This window comes from Hypanus sabinus, chromosome 4 (genome assembly GCF_030144855.1).
Source record: "Hypanus sabinus isolate sHypSab1 chromosome 4, sHypSab1.hap1, whole genome shotgun sequence".
In the NCBI taxonomy this organism is placed as follows: Eukaryota; Metazoa; Chordata; class Chondrichthyes; order Myliobatiformes; family Dasyatidae; genus Hypanus; species Hypanus sabinus.
The window spans coordinates 140,045,963-140,061,130 of NC_082709.1; the positions used below are offsets into that span (position 1 = coordinate 140,045,963).

The 15,168-nt window shown below is 39.8% G+C and overlaps 1 protein-coding gene across 1 annotated transcript in view; it reads left to right on the forward strand.

The window, feature by feature from the left end:
• LOC132392363 (cell surface glycoprotein CD200 receptor 1-B-like) overlaps window positions 1-15,168 on the forward strand; it is a 57,523-nt gene that overhangs the window by 30,381 nt on the left and 11,974 nt on the right. The window contains exons 3-6 of the mRNA XM_059966184.1: window positions 3,230-3,390; window positions 8,230-8,550; window positions 9,472-9,756; window positions 14,159-14,279. Coding sequence (XP_059822167.1) covers window positions 3,267-3,390; window positions 8,230-8,550; window positions 9,472-9,756; window positions 14,159-14,279 — 851 coding nt within the window. The 5' untranslated portion in view covers window positions 3,230-3,266. The remainder of the gene's footprint in view (window positions 1-3,229; window positions 3,391-8,229; window positions 8,551-9,471; window positions 9,757-14,158; window positions 14,280-15,168) is intronic.

Genomic DNA, 15,168 nt, shown 5'->3' on the forward strand with positions numbered 1-15,168 from the left:
TACCCAATCCCTGCCTTGTCCCCATATCCCTTGATTCCCCTATCCATCAGATATCTATCTAGCTCCTTCTTGAAAGCATCCAGAGAATTGGCCTCCACCGTCTTCCGAGGCAGTGCATTCCACACCTCCACAACTCTCTGGGAGAAGAAGTTTTTCCTCAACTCTGTTTTAAATAACTGACCTCTTATTCTCAATCTATGCCCTCTGGTACTGGACTCTCCCAACATCTGGAACATATTTCCTGCCTCATTGCCTTTCGAGGCGATGAGTATCCTTGGACGTTAACCTCCCAGCTATAATCTTCTTTCAGCCATGATTCAGTGATGTCTTCAACATCATACCTGCCAATCTGCAACTATGCTGCAATTTCATCTACCCTATTCTGTATACTGCGCACATTCAAATATAACACTTTCAGTTCTGTATTCACCCCTTTTGATTTTGTCCACCTTTTACATTGCAACTCATCCTGTTTCCTGATATTTTGCCCCATCAACAGCCTTTCCTCACTACATATTGCCTCTGTTGTAAACCATCTACCTCATCTTCAACACTACCATCCACCTTTCCTATGATCACAACCCTGGAAGTCCTGCCCATTAACTTAGCACCTAACTCCTTGAACTCCCTATGCAGAACTTTGTCAATCATCATACCCATGTCATTGGTACTTACATGGACCATGACTTCTGGCTATTCACCCTCCCACTGAAGAATGCTGAGTACTCGATCCAAGATATCCCAGACCCTGGCACCTGGGAGGCAAGATACCATCCGGGAATCTCCTGCTCACCCACAGAGCCTCCTGTCTGTTCTCCTAACTAACGAGTCCCATATCACCATAGCGTGCCGTTTCTCTTCCCTTGCCTTCTGAATCACAGAGGCAGACTGGGTGCCTGAGACCCGACCAGTGTTACTTTCCTGTATTAGGTTATACCCACCCGCTCCCAGCAGTATCAAAAGTGATGTACCTGTTATTGAGGGGAATGGCCAGAGGGTTAATCTGCACTGACTCATTAACACTTTTCCCCTTTCTGACTGTCACCCAGTTTCCTGTGTCCTGCACCTTGTGTGTAACTACCTCTCTACATGTCCTATCTATTGCCCCCTCAGTCTCCCGAATGATCCAGAGTTCATCCAGTTCCAGCTCCAACTCCTTAATTCAGTTTGTTAGAAGCTGCAGCTGGATTCATTTCTTCCAGTTGTAGTCATCAGGGACACTGGAGGCTTCCCTGCCTTCTCACATTGAGCAAGCGGAGCATTGAACTGCCCTGCCTGGCATCTCTACTATCCTAGCTGAGCAGATATAAAGAAGGGAAGAAGAAAAAATTGAACCTTGAGCTTTTCTGTCCTTTTGTTTTCTCTGACTGAAGTCTGTCTTCGCAGAACCCTCGAAGAGCTGAAGCCTCAACATCAGTACTCTGACTGTCCACTTTGACAATGGCCGCTGTGCCTTCCACTGCTTTCCTTTATTTGCAATTGCTAATCAATCCCAAACAATGGTTGGCCACTGGTAAGAACTCTTTTTCACTGTACCAACCTATCGCTGCCTTTTGTACTCAGGCAACAGGGCTGATTGAAGTACCCTCTTCTCAGAATTTCCAATGTCCAGATCGGCTGCTGGTCAAAGCTCTTTAGACTATTCTTGACTCTTTTTTCCCACTATTTTCCATAGTCCAATGGCTTCTCCCTGACCAACACTTTCAATTTTCTGGTACCAGCCATCACTTCACGGATTACCCTTATTTCAAACAATATTGAGGTGGCCTACAGGGAAGAAATCTCTCTGACACAGTTGTGTCAAGAAAACAACCTCTTCCTCAATGTTGTAAAAACAAAGGAGCTGGTTGTGGATTAGAGGAGGAATGGAGATGGGCTCACCCCTTTTGAAATCAATGGATCTGGGGTTGAGAGGGTAAACAGCTTTAAGTTCCTTGGCACCCACATCACCGAGGACCTCACATGGTCTGTACACACCAGCCGTGTGGTGAAAAAGGCACAACAATGCCTCTTTCACCTTAGTCAATTGAGGAAGTTTGGTATGGAACCCCAAATCCTAAGAACTTCCTACAAGGGCACAATTGAGCACATCCTGATGGGCTGCAACACTGCCTGGTATGGGAACTGTACCTCCGTAAATCGCAGGACTCTGCAGAGAGTGGTGTGGGTGGCCCAGTGCATCTGTAGATGTGAACTTCCCATGATTCAGGACATTTGCACGGACAGGTGGGTAAAAAGGGCCAGAAGGATCCCTTGTGATCCAAGTCACCCCAACCACAATCTATTCAAGCTGCTTCCATTCAGGAAATGGTACGGCAGCATAAAAGCCAGGACCAACAGGCTCTGGGACAGCTTCTCCCACCAGGCCATCAGACTGATTAACTCTCGCTGATTTGAGTGTACTCTATATTACATTGACTGTTCTATTTATTATAAATTGCAATAATTGTACATTTAGATGGAGATGTAAATATTTTTACTCATGTATGTGAAGGATGTAAGAAATAAAATCAATTCAATTCTCACACTTTCTTATATCTTTTTTGAATCCATCCTCAACATTTGCCAACCTTTGTTTTCTAATCATCCATCTGGCACATTCTGGTCTTATCTCCTTCTCACATTCTATTTCTTTTGGCCATACTCATCTGTCTACATCAGTCTGATCTACTGCCCATTTGAAGGTATGTTCCCTAACAACTATCCATGGCAATCATCCTCCCATTCCATCTGCTTATCCCATCAATACGATCTACTTCCTCAACTACCACTATCTGATTATGTTTACAACACATTCTGGTCTTCTCCAAGTACAATGAACTCCCTGTAATCTTTCTTCTTCTCTTATCAGCTACACTGTCATTACAATCCTTCCCCTAATCCTTTTTCCCCATGGAGATCTTTCTTTCTCAACATCTCTGATCATCTTATCACCAAAATTCCCTCACCAACTCTGCAGATTCTCCCTCAACTGCCCCCTCTCCCATGGGTAAATATTTGCCACATGATTTGTCTGCAACTGTAAATACAAGGGAAACGTCAGTTGCACGGTACACAATGTCACAGTTCTTAAATTTTGTGAAATAGTGGAGCTTCGTGAACTTACATTAAGCTGGTGCCCCAAACGCTGCTCCTCTAAGGCATGTACACTTAAGAATACCTCGTTCTATGGTATTTCTTGGTACAATTCTGATTAACTTTGCCTGTAAAATTCTGTGATTATGTTCAGTTCCAGAGAATTGGTGGTTGCAGGATGATAAAACCTCATGAAAATTTGTGACCTAAAATTTCAGTCAAGAAAAGCATTGTTGACTAAAATGAAATCCTTAAGGAAAAGGCTGCCATCTGCTCTGCTACTAGTGATCATCCTTGCTGCTCTTTCACAACCAGGTATGGAACTCTTTCTATTTTTAGAAATCGTAAATCATGATTATGCCACCTTTAAACATGTTTCCTCAATTTCTTTGGTTCTGTTATTGAATAGCCTTGGGTTCAGCCATCCAGATCCTAAGCTCTGGAATTTTCTTCTCAGACATTTGGTTCTTTACCTTGTTCTTTTAAAACACAGCCTGACCAAGAGGTTCTAATATTTATTCATGATGCTTATGCTTTAAGTTCCGAATAATTATTAGAACATCTTTGAAGCATTCCTGTGAAGCTCTTTGAGGCTTTTTATTTTGCTAACAGCTTTATATAAATACAATTCATTGTATTGTATCAATTATTTTAATTATAATTCATATAATTACGCTTCATTTTACCATGCAGATCAAAGGTTCAGAGGTCCAATTTAATATCAGAGGAATGTATACAACATATGTCCTGAAATGCTTTTTCTTCACAAACATCCATGAAAACAGAGGAGTGCCCCAAAGAATGAATGACAGATAAACGTGAGAACCCCAAAGTCCTCCCAGCTTCCCTCCCTCCTGTGCTTAAGCAGCAGCAAACTCCCCCCAACAGCAAAAAAAGTATCAGCACTGCCACCGAGCACTCAGTTTGAGCAAAGCAATAGCAAAGACACAGACTTGTAGTTACCCCAAAGACTGCGTTTCACCTGGCAAAAGACATACCGTAGACTCTCTCTCTCTCTCCCCAATAAGGGAGAAGGACGTGTCTTCTATTTTTCACCAGCGAGCGGGGAGACATAACAAACAACAGATCCTAGTTAAATGGAAACAGTTGCCAGTGGAAGTGTTTGAGGCAGATATGTAAGGTACATTAAAAAATATGTGGACATGCCTATGGATGATCAGAGTTCAGAAGGATATGGGTCAACAAGTGGGATTGGTTTGAATATATATCTTGGTCAACATGGACAAGTATGGGTTCAAGAGCCTTTTTCTGTGCTGTATGACTCTATGGCTCCATATCCATTACCCCATGGCTGTTTGTGCAAGAACAATCAGCAGTATCAGGAAATGAAAATTCCAAAGGCATTCATGTTCTAGATAGATATCTGTTAACCTTTGCACTTTCCCTTAAGTGGTATCTATTAAGTTTCAACTCAGTTCCATAATTGTGGTGGATAAGCTGCCATTGTTACACCAGTCATACCTACTCACTCTAACCGACATCAAGAACAAATTGAAGGTTTTGATACTGAAAGAATTGTATTTATTTATCTGCCTATCTGTTTGGAGATAGACCATGAAATTGGCCCTTCGAGCCACACTGCCTAGCAAGCCCCAACTACCTCAGTTTAACCTTAACCTAATCCCAGCACAATTTACAATGACCAATTAATCTAACCAAAATGTCTTTGGACTGTGACGGGAAACTTGAGGGTCTGGAGAAAACCCACGCATTCCACAGGGAGGACATACAGAGACTCCTTACAGAGGATGCTGGGATTGAACTCTGAACTCAAGTGCCCAGAGCTGTAATAGCATTGTGCCAACCACTACGTTATCATGGTGCCCAGAAACAATGGTCTCTCAAAGTTGTGGTGTTGAACACTGTGCCTCAAGACAGTGGCATATCTAAGGTATGGCAGGTATGGCATGAGCCCTGGGCACCACTTGAAGGGGGCGCCATTGAGCAGTTTCTATTAAAGTCAGACAAGCCATCCTCCGACAGTGGAAAAATTAATTTTCTTCAGATTTATGATCTGTATTTGATTATCATGGATGAGAAGAACTAGGATGGCCTTATTTCAGAGCATTGTGTAAGAAGACCATGAAACGTTTCTTCACGAAGAAGAAAGAAAGTGGAGCTGAAGGATGGAAGAGACGAAAGTTGGAGGCAGAGGAAGCCAAGAAGTCAAGCAAGTTCTTCATGCCCTTCTTTGAAAAGCCCGGAACAAGTAGTTTGACACATTTCATGGAATTGCCTGCACCTACTACAATCCAAAGGTGGATCAAGTACAAATGCGTCACAAGCTGAGGAGGAAGTCAAGTCAGATAAATCTGAGTATGATGAGATTAAGAGTGAGGCTGCCACAGAACATGGACATGACAGAAGGGGAAGATGATGGTGGTGGTGGTGGTGATGAGCTTACTGATGAGACTTTACCCGACGACACTGAACCTGGTGAACTGGATGGTGTCAATGAGCCTCGAACTGTCATACCAGAAGTGATTGAACAGCATGACATTGGTCTTCTGAAGTTAGACAAAGATATTAGAAAAGCAATTCTGCCTGATGCGTTGAGAACAGAAATAATAAAGCTAGGTTTGAAGTATTTCCAGATCAATGAGGGGCCTTTCCTACCAACAAATAACCGCTCAATGAACAAAACTTGGTTCAAGAGGAAATTAGGAAATGGTAATGGTGAAGAATTGACTCACTCATGGCTGGTCTATTCCCCTTCTAAAAAGTCTGCATTTTGTATTTGTTGTCTTCTCTATTCCCAGTCAAACCATCAATCCGCATTGGAGCAGGGAAGTGGATTCAACCAGTGGAAAGCACCTGAAAGGATTAGTGTTCATGAAAATGCCAAGAATCATCGAGAATGCCACACATAGTGGAAAGAAATGGAAAGAAATTTAGCTGGAAACAGAGGAGTTATTGATGCAGTATTTCAGTCACAGATTGAGAAGGAAAACCAGAAGTGGCATGAGAAGTGACAAGAATCCTTCACTGCATAAAATTCCTTGTGACTCAGAACCTGACTTTGCGAGGACACAGGGAGCCACTTAATGATGACTCCAATGTGGGAAATTTTCTTGGCTTACTGAAACTACAGGCCATCTTTGACCCTATCATAAAAGAACACCTCACTCATTTGGAAAGTCATCCTGGATCCATGTCTTGACTTTCACCAGGTGTCCAGAACAAATTCATCCACATGATGGTATCCACTGTTCACCAGAGTTTACTGAGAAGTATTTATAAAGTCAAGTACTATGGTCTCATGTTCAACTCAACTCCTCATCAGGCACATCTTGAGCAGTTGTCAGAAGTAGTGAGGTACATGGAAGTTGATTTTGAGAGGAAAACAGTCCGTGTTAGAGAATTCTTCCTTGGTTTTATCCAGATAAGCCCAGAAGGATGCTGAGAGCTTGGTTGAAGTCATCTTGAAACAGCTAGAGAAGGACGAAATGGAGCTACAAGATTGTCAGTCACAGTGCTATGACAACATTGCTGTGATGGCTGGACACAGAAGTGGTGTTCATCAAAGAATAAGTGAGAAAAACAACCTGGCAGTGTTTGTGAATTACGACAATCACTCACTCAACTTGGTGGGTGTACATGCAGCCAAGCAGGATACAATGATGGTCACATTTTTTGGAACCATCAAAGCTCTCTACATGTTTTTCTCTTGTTCAACACAGTGCTGGGAAAAACTCAAAAACGCTGTGTCTGTGGTTGTTTAGTTGGAGTCCGAAACTAGGTGGAATGCAAGGATAGAAGCAGTGAAGCCAGTCAAAAGTACCTTGAGAAGGTACTTCAAGTTCTCCAGGACATGATAGACAATGAAAACGAGACCAGTGAAACAAGAAGTGATGCACGGCAGCTGTAGAACTGCATGTTGAGCTACGATTTTCTGATTTTGCTAGGATTTTGGTGAAAGTACTCATTTGCATTGACTGTATTCAAAAGAGGCTGCAGGATCCTAGCATGAACTTCCACGATGCTGCCCTGGATTTGAAAGCCTTCGAGATCATTTTTATGATGAAAGAGAAGTGTTGGTCAGTGAGTCACTCAAATAAGGAGTCAGTCTCTATCAAGAATGGAATATTGAAGTTGAAAGACATCAGAGACAAAAGAAACGAATGGCTGATGAGAATTTGAGAGACACTGGGTTAACAGCTAAGGAGGAAATGGAAAGAGTCATAAAGGGAACACTCGGCTGTCTTCACAGGGAAATGGACAAAAGGTTTGCTCGTTTGCATGACACTGACGCCAAGTTTGGGTTTCTTCTCGATGTCGAGGGACTGTGTTACCCTGCCGACAGTAAACGACCTAAAGAAGAAGTGCAAAAATTTGGGTAAACTGTACAGCTCTGATGTTCGTGGACAGAAGCTATATGAAGAAATTTTAGATTGCAGAATGTTGCTATCAAGGTGGGTCAACATGAAAATATCAAGACCTGAAGAGCTTCTTGAGTTTATTGTTCAGTATGGAGATGAGAGCGTCTTCCCCAATCTTCACATCGCTATTCAGATATGCTAACCATCGGTTTCCATCGCCAGCTGTGAGAGATCATTCAGTAAGTGAAAACTAATACTTCAGTATTTGAGAGCCTCCATGGGTCAAGGCAAACTCTGTGATCTTGCTCTGCTGAGTGTAGAAAGAGAAGAAACTGAAAAAACTGACTTTGATCACATCATAGATCAATTTGCATCAGTGAAAGCAAGGAAGGTGCAGTTATAATTTTCATGCAGTGCCATAATTTGTTAATTAAAAGATTAACAAGCTTGATTTGTATTTTTGAGCTGATATTATGGTAAAGCTATCTAAAAGATGGATGTCAGATGTCTGGACAGGGGCGCAATTTCAGTGCTTGCCGCAGGTGCTATTTTTCCGTAGATACGCCCCTGTCCTAAGACAATTCACATCTGTAGTAATGCTGTTCCTATATAGCCGCAAAATAAGTAACCGACAGTGTGGAAAATTGCCTATATATCCTCACCACAAAAAGATACTTACATAAACAGAAAAGGCAAGAAAAATATTTTAATGCAGTAACTTGTCTGCACATTGGCAGCTACATAATGCTTATTTCTAAATTATTTTACTATTGTTTTTCCCTTTTTTACCTTTAATTGCATGTTTCTTTTCTAGGTTTCCCGACTACCATACATAAAAGCGTAATATTAGGTAGAAATGCCACCCTGAGCTGCCCATTCATTGGCAATGTGACCATGGTATCATGGAAATTCAACGAAAGTACGATAACAGCCCTCCGATGTGAACCGAATGAATCAATTTGGCGCGATAACAACCATACCAGAATGATAATAAAAAATACAGCATGTAATAAATCAAATAATAAAATCAGTCTCCAAATACAGCCTGTGATTCTTGATGATGATGGGAATTATACCTGTGAAATAACAGGTGAAAAAGGAATACATAAAGTTACTTTCTTCTTGTTAGTAATAGGTAAGTTAACAATTATTTTTAAATATTTACCATTCAATAAAATGGCAATTTTTGAAGGAGAAAAAATGTCAATTTTGGCTCAGCTGATGCTACTCTCAGTCTGAGCCATCTAGTGGTGAGCTTCTGTTCTAGTCTGGGGCATTGAGGTCAATAATCATGTTTAATTTCTCAAGTGGACACCATGGCCTCTACAGAATGAAGGAATTCCTTGCAGTATCCAGTTCAATATTTATTCCTTGATCAATATTCCTAAAACTAAAATGTTTCTTTGGCTGCCATGAATGCTGCTATATAAATGGTAAAGAAGGATCACAGACCTCAACATTATTTATCTGATTCATATTCAAAGCTACATCACTTTAATCATGGAGGGTTATATAATGACATTAACAAAGTGGGAGGAATTTAAACTGTTATGATGATGGTGATAATGATGAATAAATTTAGCAGAGAAATAACCTATGCTTAACAAGACCATCTCCGTTTCAATGCTGAGCAACATAAGAAAGAAATCGATTATTCATTTTCTTTTCAGATGCCTCCTTCATGTAGTGAAATTCAGGTCATGTTTTACTTCAGGCTGAAGCTGACATTTTGTAACATGTTAAACATGCAGGAGCATGGTGTGAAACTTACAGGAGAGATTACTAAGACTCGGAGAGTTGTATGAACCTCTAATTCAGCAGGTTTTTGATTTCCAAGCCAAAAATAAAGATCAGTTTAGTTTCTTTGGCTACTTTTTGATTATGTTAGAAAATCCTACTGCTAAACTATTGTGGGTTTAATATTTTGCATGTTATTAATAAATTCCTATAACAGCCAATGTACAATTCTGGAAAATATCAGTTAGAATGGTTGATGATTCAATAATGATTTCAACAATGACGTATTCAAAACAAAATAATTTTCTGTCTTTTCCAGTTCCTCCCACTGTATCTTTAAGCATTGAAAACAAATCAAATGAAACAGTGGCTATATGCATTGCTTCAAATGGGAAACCAGCTTCAGAAATTACTTGGCACCCAACTAATACAGGAAACACTTCGATAAATACGACCATTTATGGAAACAAAACCATTACTGTACAAAACAAGAATATTATAACCACCCACCTCTTCAATGAGCAGATAATCTGCAGTGTAAGCCACCCAGCATTTAATGGAACACAAAACTATACAATTGCACCGAGCAACAGAACTCCAAACAGTAAGTAGACCTAACTGCGTGCATTTTCATAAATTATCTGATTCTATCTCCTTGTTGTTTATAGAAACTATAATTAAGTAATGGTTGGCTTGTCTGGAATGTTAGATTCACATGGGATCCAGGTTGAGCTAGACAACTGGATGCAAAATTGACATAATAGAAGGAGTGTGACCAGTGCTATGCTACAGGGATTGCTGCTGGGACCACTGTTTTTATCAACTGTGTTGACAACTAAGATGATAATGTTATTAACACATTTAATAACCTTGTGGTTGTTATCAAAATTGGTGGTGTAGTGGACATTGAAGAAAGTTACCTAGGATTACAGTGTGATCTATATATAGTGGTGCTAGAAAGTTTGTGAACCCTGTAGAATTTTCTCTATTTCTGCTTAACCTTAATAAGATCAGATCTTCAAATAAGTTCTAAAACTAGATAAAGAGAACCCAATTAAATATATAACACTCAATAAATAAATTAAAAAGTATAATGTTTTCTGAGTTACTTATTTGTTTGAGTTATCTTTATCTAGGTTTAGGACTTCCATGAAGATCTGGTCACATTTTAGGTCATGTTTATGCAGAAGTAGAGAACATTCTCCAGAATTCACAAACTTTCTAGCACAACTATAAAATGGTGAACGGGGCTCAGGAAAGACAGAATGTAACTCAAACAAGTCGAGGTGTTGCACTAGGGTGATGTGACAGCATAGTGGTTAGCATAATGCGTTACAGTTCCATCAACCCAGGTTTGTTTATCCGACACTGTCTGTAAGGAGTTTGTACGTTCTCTTCGTGAAAACATGGGCTTCCTCCAGGTGTCCTGGTTTCCTCCCACAGTCCGTACCGGTTGGTAGGTTAATTGGTCATTGTAAATTATTCCGTGATTAGGCTAAGATTAGATCAAGGGTTTGCTGGTCATCACAGCTCAAAGGGCCAGAAGAGCCTGGTCTATACTGCATCTCAATAAATAAATAAATAAATAAATAAACGAATAAACAAATTTTGTCTGTTAAGCCAGGCAGGCACCTCACAATAAATCACAGGATCATGGAAAGTGTTGCATAACAGATAAACCTAGGGGTAACAGGTACATACATTGCTTAGTTCTCTAAAAATCATGATACAGGTATACAGGTTGCTGAAGAAAGCTTTTGGCATGCTTGCCTTCATGATTAGGGCAGTGAGTAAAGGATCTGCAATGTTGCAACTGTACAAGTCATTGGTGAGAACGCCCTTTGAGTACTGTGTGCAGTTCCAGTCACCCAGCTATAGGAAGGACGTCATTAATCTGGAAAGGGTGCAGGAAAGATTTCCAAGGACGCTTGCTGGATGAGAGGACTTGAGTCATAGGGTGAAGCTCAATAGGATGTTTTTTCTTGGAGTGCAGGAGGATGAAGGGTGACCTGACAAAGGTATATAAAATTAGAAGGGACATAGATAAGGTGGGTGGCTACAGTTTTTTTTAACTAGGAGTATGGGAATCTAAAACTAGAGAGCAAAATCTAAAGTGAAGGGAGAAAAAAATTTAAAGGAACTTACTTTTTTCCAGAGAGTAATACTCATATGGAATGAACTACAAAAAAGCAGCTGTGGAGGCTATTGTAATGCTTCAGAGATATTTGGATAGTTACAGGGGTAGTAAAGGCCTAGAGTGATTTTGGGCAAATGCAAGTAAATGGGACATGCTGAGGTAGACAAGTAGTTAGCCCGGACAAGTACTGAATAACGCCATGACTCCTTAAGAGTAAACATAAATAATTTGCAGCAAATTAAAGAAGTTTTCAATTTATAATAATGGGTTTGTCTGTAAACCATAGTTTCTGTAATAAATAACTCACAGAGAATTTGGCCTATACTTAGTCATTGTATTATAAGGTTGCTATTCACATTTTAATGACCAGCAGTGAAGGCACAATCTGGACCTTCTTTTGAAATTTTGAATTCAAATTGTGGGCACCAAATCTAACATAAGATAGTGGCCAATTTGAAAGCATCTGTAGATATCCTGCTAAGCAATCAAATACTGTAGTAGTAGCAATAGTAGCAGTAGCTGTGTAACCAGTAGCATTACAGACATATTAGTAGGAATGTAGTAAAGGAACTCGATGTAAATGTCAGTATGGTTTCTGTAAAGATTTGTCATGTTGCAGACCCGATTTTCAAAGATCTTTGATAAAGTATCAAGGGAACGGTTAGAAAATGTAGAGTAAGAGGGAAAGAGCTGGAAGGATAGCACATTAGTTAACAAATTGGTGGGAGTATAAGAAGGACATACTGCCTTTGGAGGCAGTTCAGAGGAGGTTAACCAGGTTGATTCCAGAGATGAAGGGGTTAACCTATGAAGAGAGATTGAGTCACCTGAGACTATACACTGGAATTCAGAAGAATGAAAGGGGATCTTGTAGAAACATACATTTTGATAGAGTTAGATAAGATAGAAGTAGAAATTTGTTTCCATTGGTAGGTGAGACTAGGGGACATTGCCTCAAGATTCAGGGGAGAAGATTTAGGACAGAGATGAGGAGAAACTGTTTGTCGCAGAGAGTGGTGAATCTGTGGAATTCTCTGCCCAGGGAAGTGGTTGTGGCTTCTTCACTAAATATATTTAAAATACAGTTAGATAGATTTTTACGTTGTTACGTACCCCGTAACTGGGTCACTTACCAGCAAAGATAGAGAGGTCCGTTGAAGTCTGATGGTACTACTTTTAACAGTATTTATTGATAAAAATACACAAAAATAATATCAATGCAAACATACAGATAATATACGTCATCAATGCTAAATCTAAAAGCACGGGTATAATAATAATCGATAAGGAATAGCTCTATCGTTGTCTAGGGGGATAATGTATTGTCTGATGGAAATATAAAAGTCACTTTAGTTCATTCAAGCTGCAGCTTTTTGGTTAGAGAAAAAGACGGGTTAAAACTTGCCCATTCCTTTTATGATGCCAATCCTTCGAGAGTCGTTGGGAGTTGATTTCCCCGTTGTTAGATAAAAACTATTCTTCCATGGTAAAGGCCCACCGATTTCGGGGCAAATGAAAACGGACGCACGTGGCCTTCCCACCAGCTTTCACTATTACGGGATCGCTAGCGTTTCTTCTGGTGCGTCTGAGGGGCTGTTCCCACAGACCCTCTTTTATCCTGACTCACAGAGTCTCAGATGTCAATCAGGTTGGGATGATGCAATCCCTCCACCAACCCCCCCCCCCCCGGTTCATTGCCTGGGGGCTTCGATGCATCATACAGTATTCAATACACAATCCCGTCTCCAAGAGACAATAGCCGTTATCAATGGTTCCGCCTTTCGGAGGCGAGGACACATTCCAAACTCTTTGTGAATTCTGCATGTCTTTCTCTCATTTCCTGGGTCTCCTGACTCGAATCAATAGCGATCCTGCGATTCTCAAAAAGGAGGGGGCCACGGGCGTAACAACATAGTAAGGGAATTAAGGATTTTAGGGAAAAGGCAGGTTGATGGAGCTGAGTTTATAGACAGATCAGCCATTATCTTATTGAATGGTGGGGAAGGCTCCACGGGCCGGATGGCCTATTCCTGCTTCTATTTCTGATGAGTAAAGAGAAATTATCCTGAATTAATCTGGAGAAAATTGATATTCAAAAGGGTCAAGTGATAGGACTGGTGTTATCTATAGCTACTTATTAATTATAATTAATTGGAATTGGGAATTAGTAACGCAAGAGTTTTTGGTAAGGCAACAATAATATTGGTAATTGTAGGTGTAGACTCTTAAAAGCTATCTGATAAACTGATCTATCAGCAAAATTAAAGAACATCTGTTAAACTGGCATCATCAGCAAATATACAAAGAAATAAGCTATGAAATGGAAAGCAGAGAGTTGTGAAAAATGTCTGTGTTGGTCTGATGCAAAGGAAGTCTATAATAAAGTTTCCAAGAACAAGATGGTAATATTTATGTTATGGTGCACAAATCTTTGAATGAGACAACATCGGTGTACAAAGCAGGTTGCAAAGTATGTGGGATTATGGGTTTATACCACAGTAGGTGAATAGTTTAGATGTTTTCAAAGGGAAAACAAAATTAAAAGATGTGTCTAAACAATGTATTGAGATGGACAGAATGGAAAAAATTTGTGTAGAGTATAAGCACCAATACAGGCTCTTCAGCCTGTTTCTATGTTGTACAGTATATTCTATGTAATTCTCCAGAATGTACTCATTTAAATAGGAAAAGTAACAATATGATTAATGTAGACTTGGTTCACAATACTTCCCAAACAATCATCAAATCTTTGTAAAGTAGCAATGCATCATGTTAACATTATATTTCATGTTGAAATGATACAGTTTATGATTCTAGCTAAAAACTACTTAGAGCAAATAAACTTAAATCATTGCTTATGTCTTTACAGATTTAAGGGGAATTTCAATGTATTTATTATGTGCATGCCTCATTAGTGGTATCATGGTAGGCTTTCTGTGCATCTTTGCAGTAATATATTTTAAACATCTACAAAAGAAAACTTCTATCAGGTGAGCTGAGAATTATATGAAATGTCTTTACTATCATGTTGAGGGAAATAATTACAATTTACATGCGTATTTTTCTTTTCTCATCGGAACAAAACGTGGAATTTTATCCTGTTACTGTTGATGTTAGCGCAGCCTGCCCACTACAAGTCTGTCCGTGAGACTCATAGTTCTTACCTATATGCTTGACCCATAATGGCCACAGATGACTGTCCTTATTGCAAAAGGTTCATTAAAGCAGAAACTGCTAGAAACATTCAGCAAATTATGTGACAGTAGTGGAGACTGAAAATTTAAAAAGTTTCACCCCATATCTTTACATCAGAATACATGGGGTTTCTGTTTTAATCATGTAGAACTCTACAATGAAGCCACTGAAAACAAAATCAGAAAGAAATGTGAAATTGAGTTACCAAATCATTATTGTCCATCTTCCATTTTCACGCTAGATCAAAAAACAGTCCTTCATTTCTCAAAAAATTCTATTTTTGTGTTTTAGGGCGTTTTCTCACCAATGTTTCATAACCACCCTCGACGCCTTCTGCCACAGGGCCTTCATCCCCAAACCAAAAGACATGTAACTCTCACTGGGGCTCGTAACAAACTTGGCTCATTAACTAACTCTGGCTAACAGCCACGTGACAGCACCACATGAATACCAGTGAGAAGGCAACCTTCAATAAGTCTAGGGTCGACATGATTCGGGTTCAACCAAACAGGGAAGTTGTAATGTTCTGATGAGGGAATGAAAATAGTAGAGAATGCTGTTTATATACAGCTTCGTGCACAGTTATCATTCGCCAGGAAATAACAGATCCTACACCAGCATACAATTACAGTGGAAGTATTTTTAACCAATATTTCAACTTTAACAAACAGTTAAGGGAAAAAG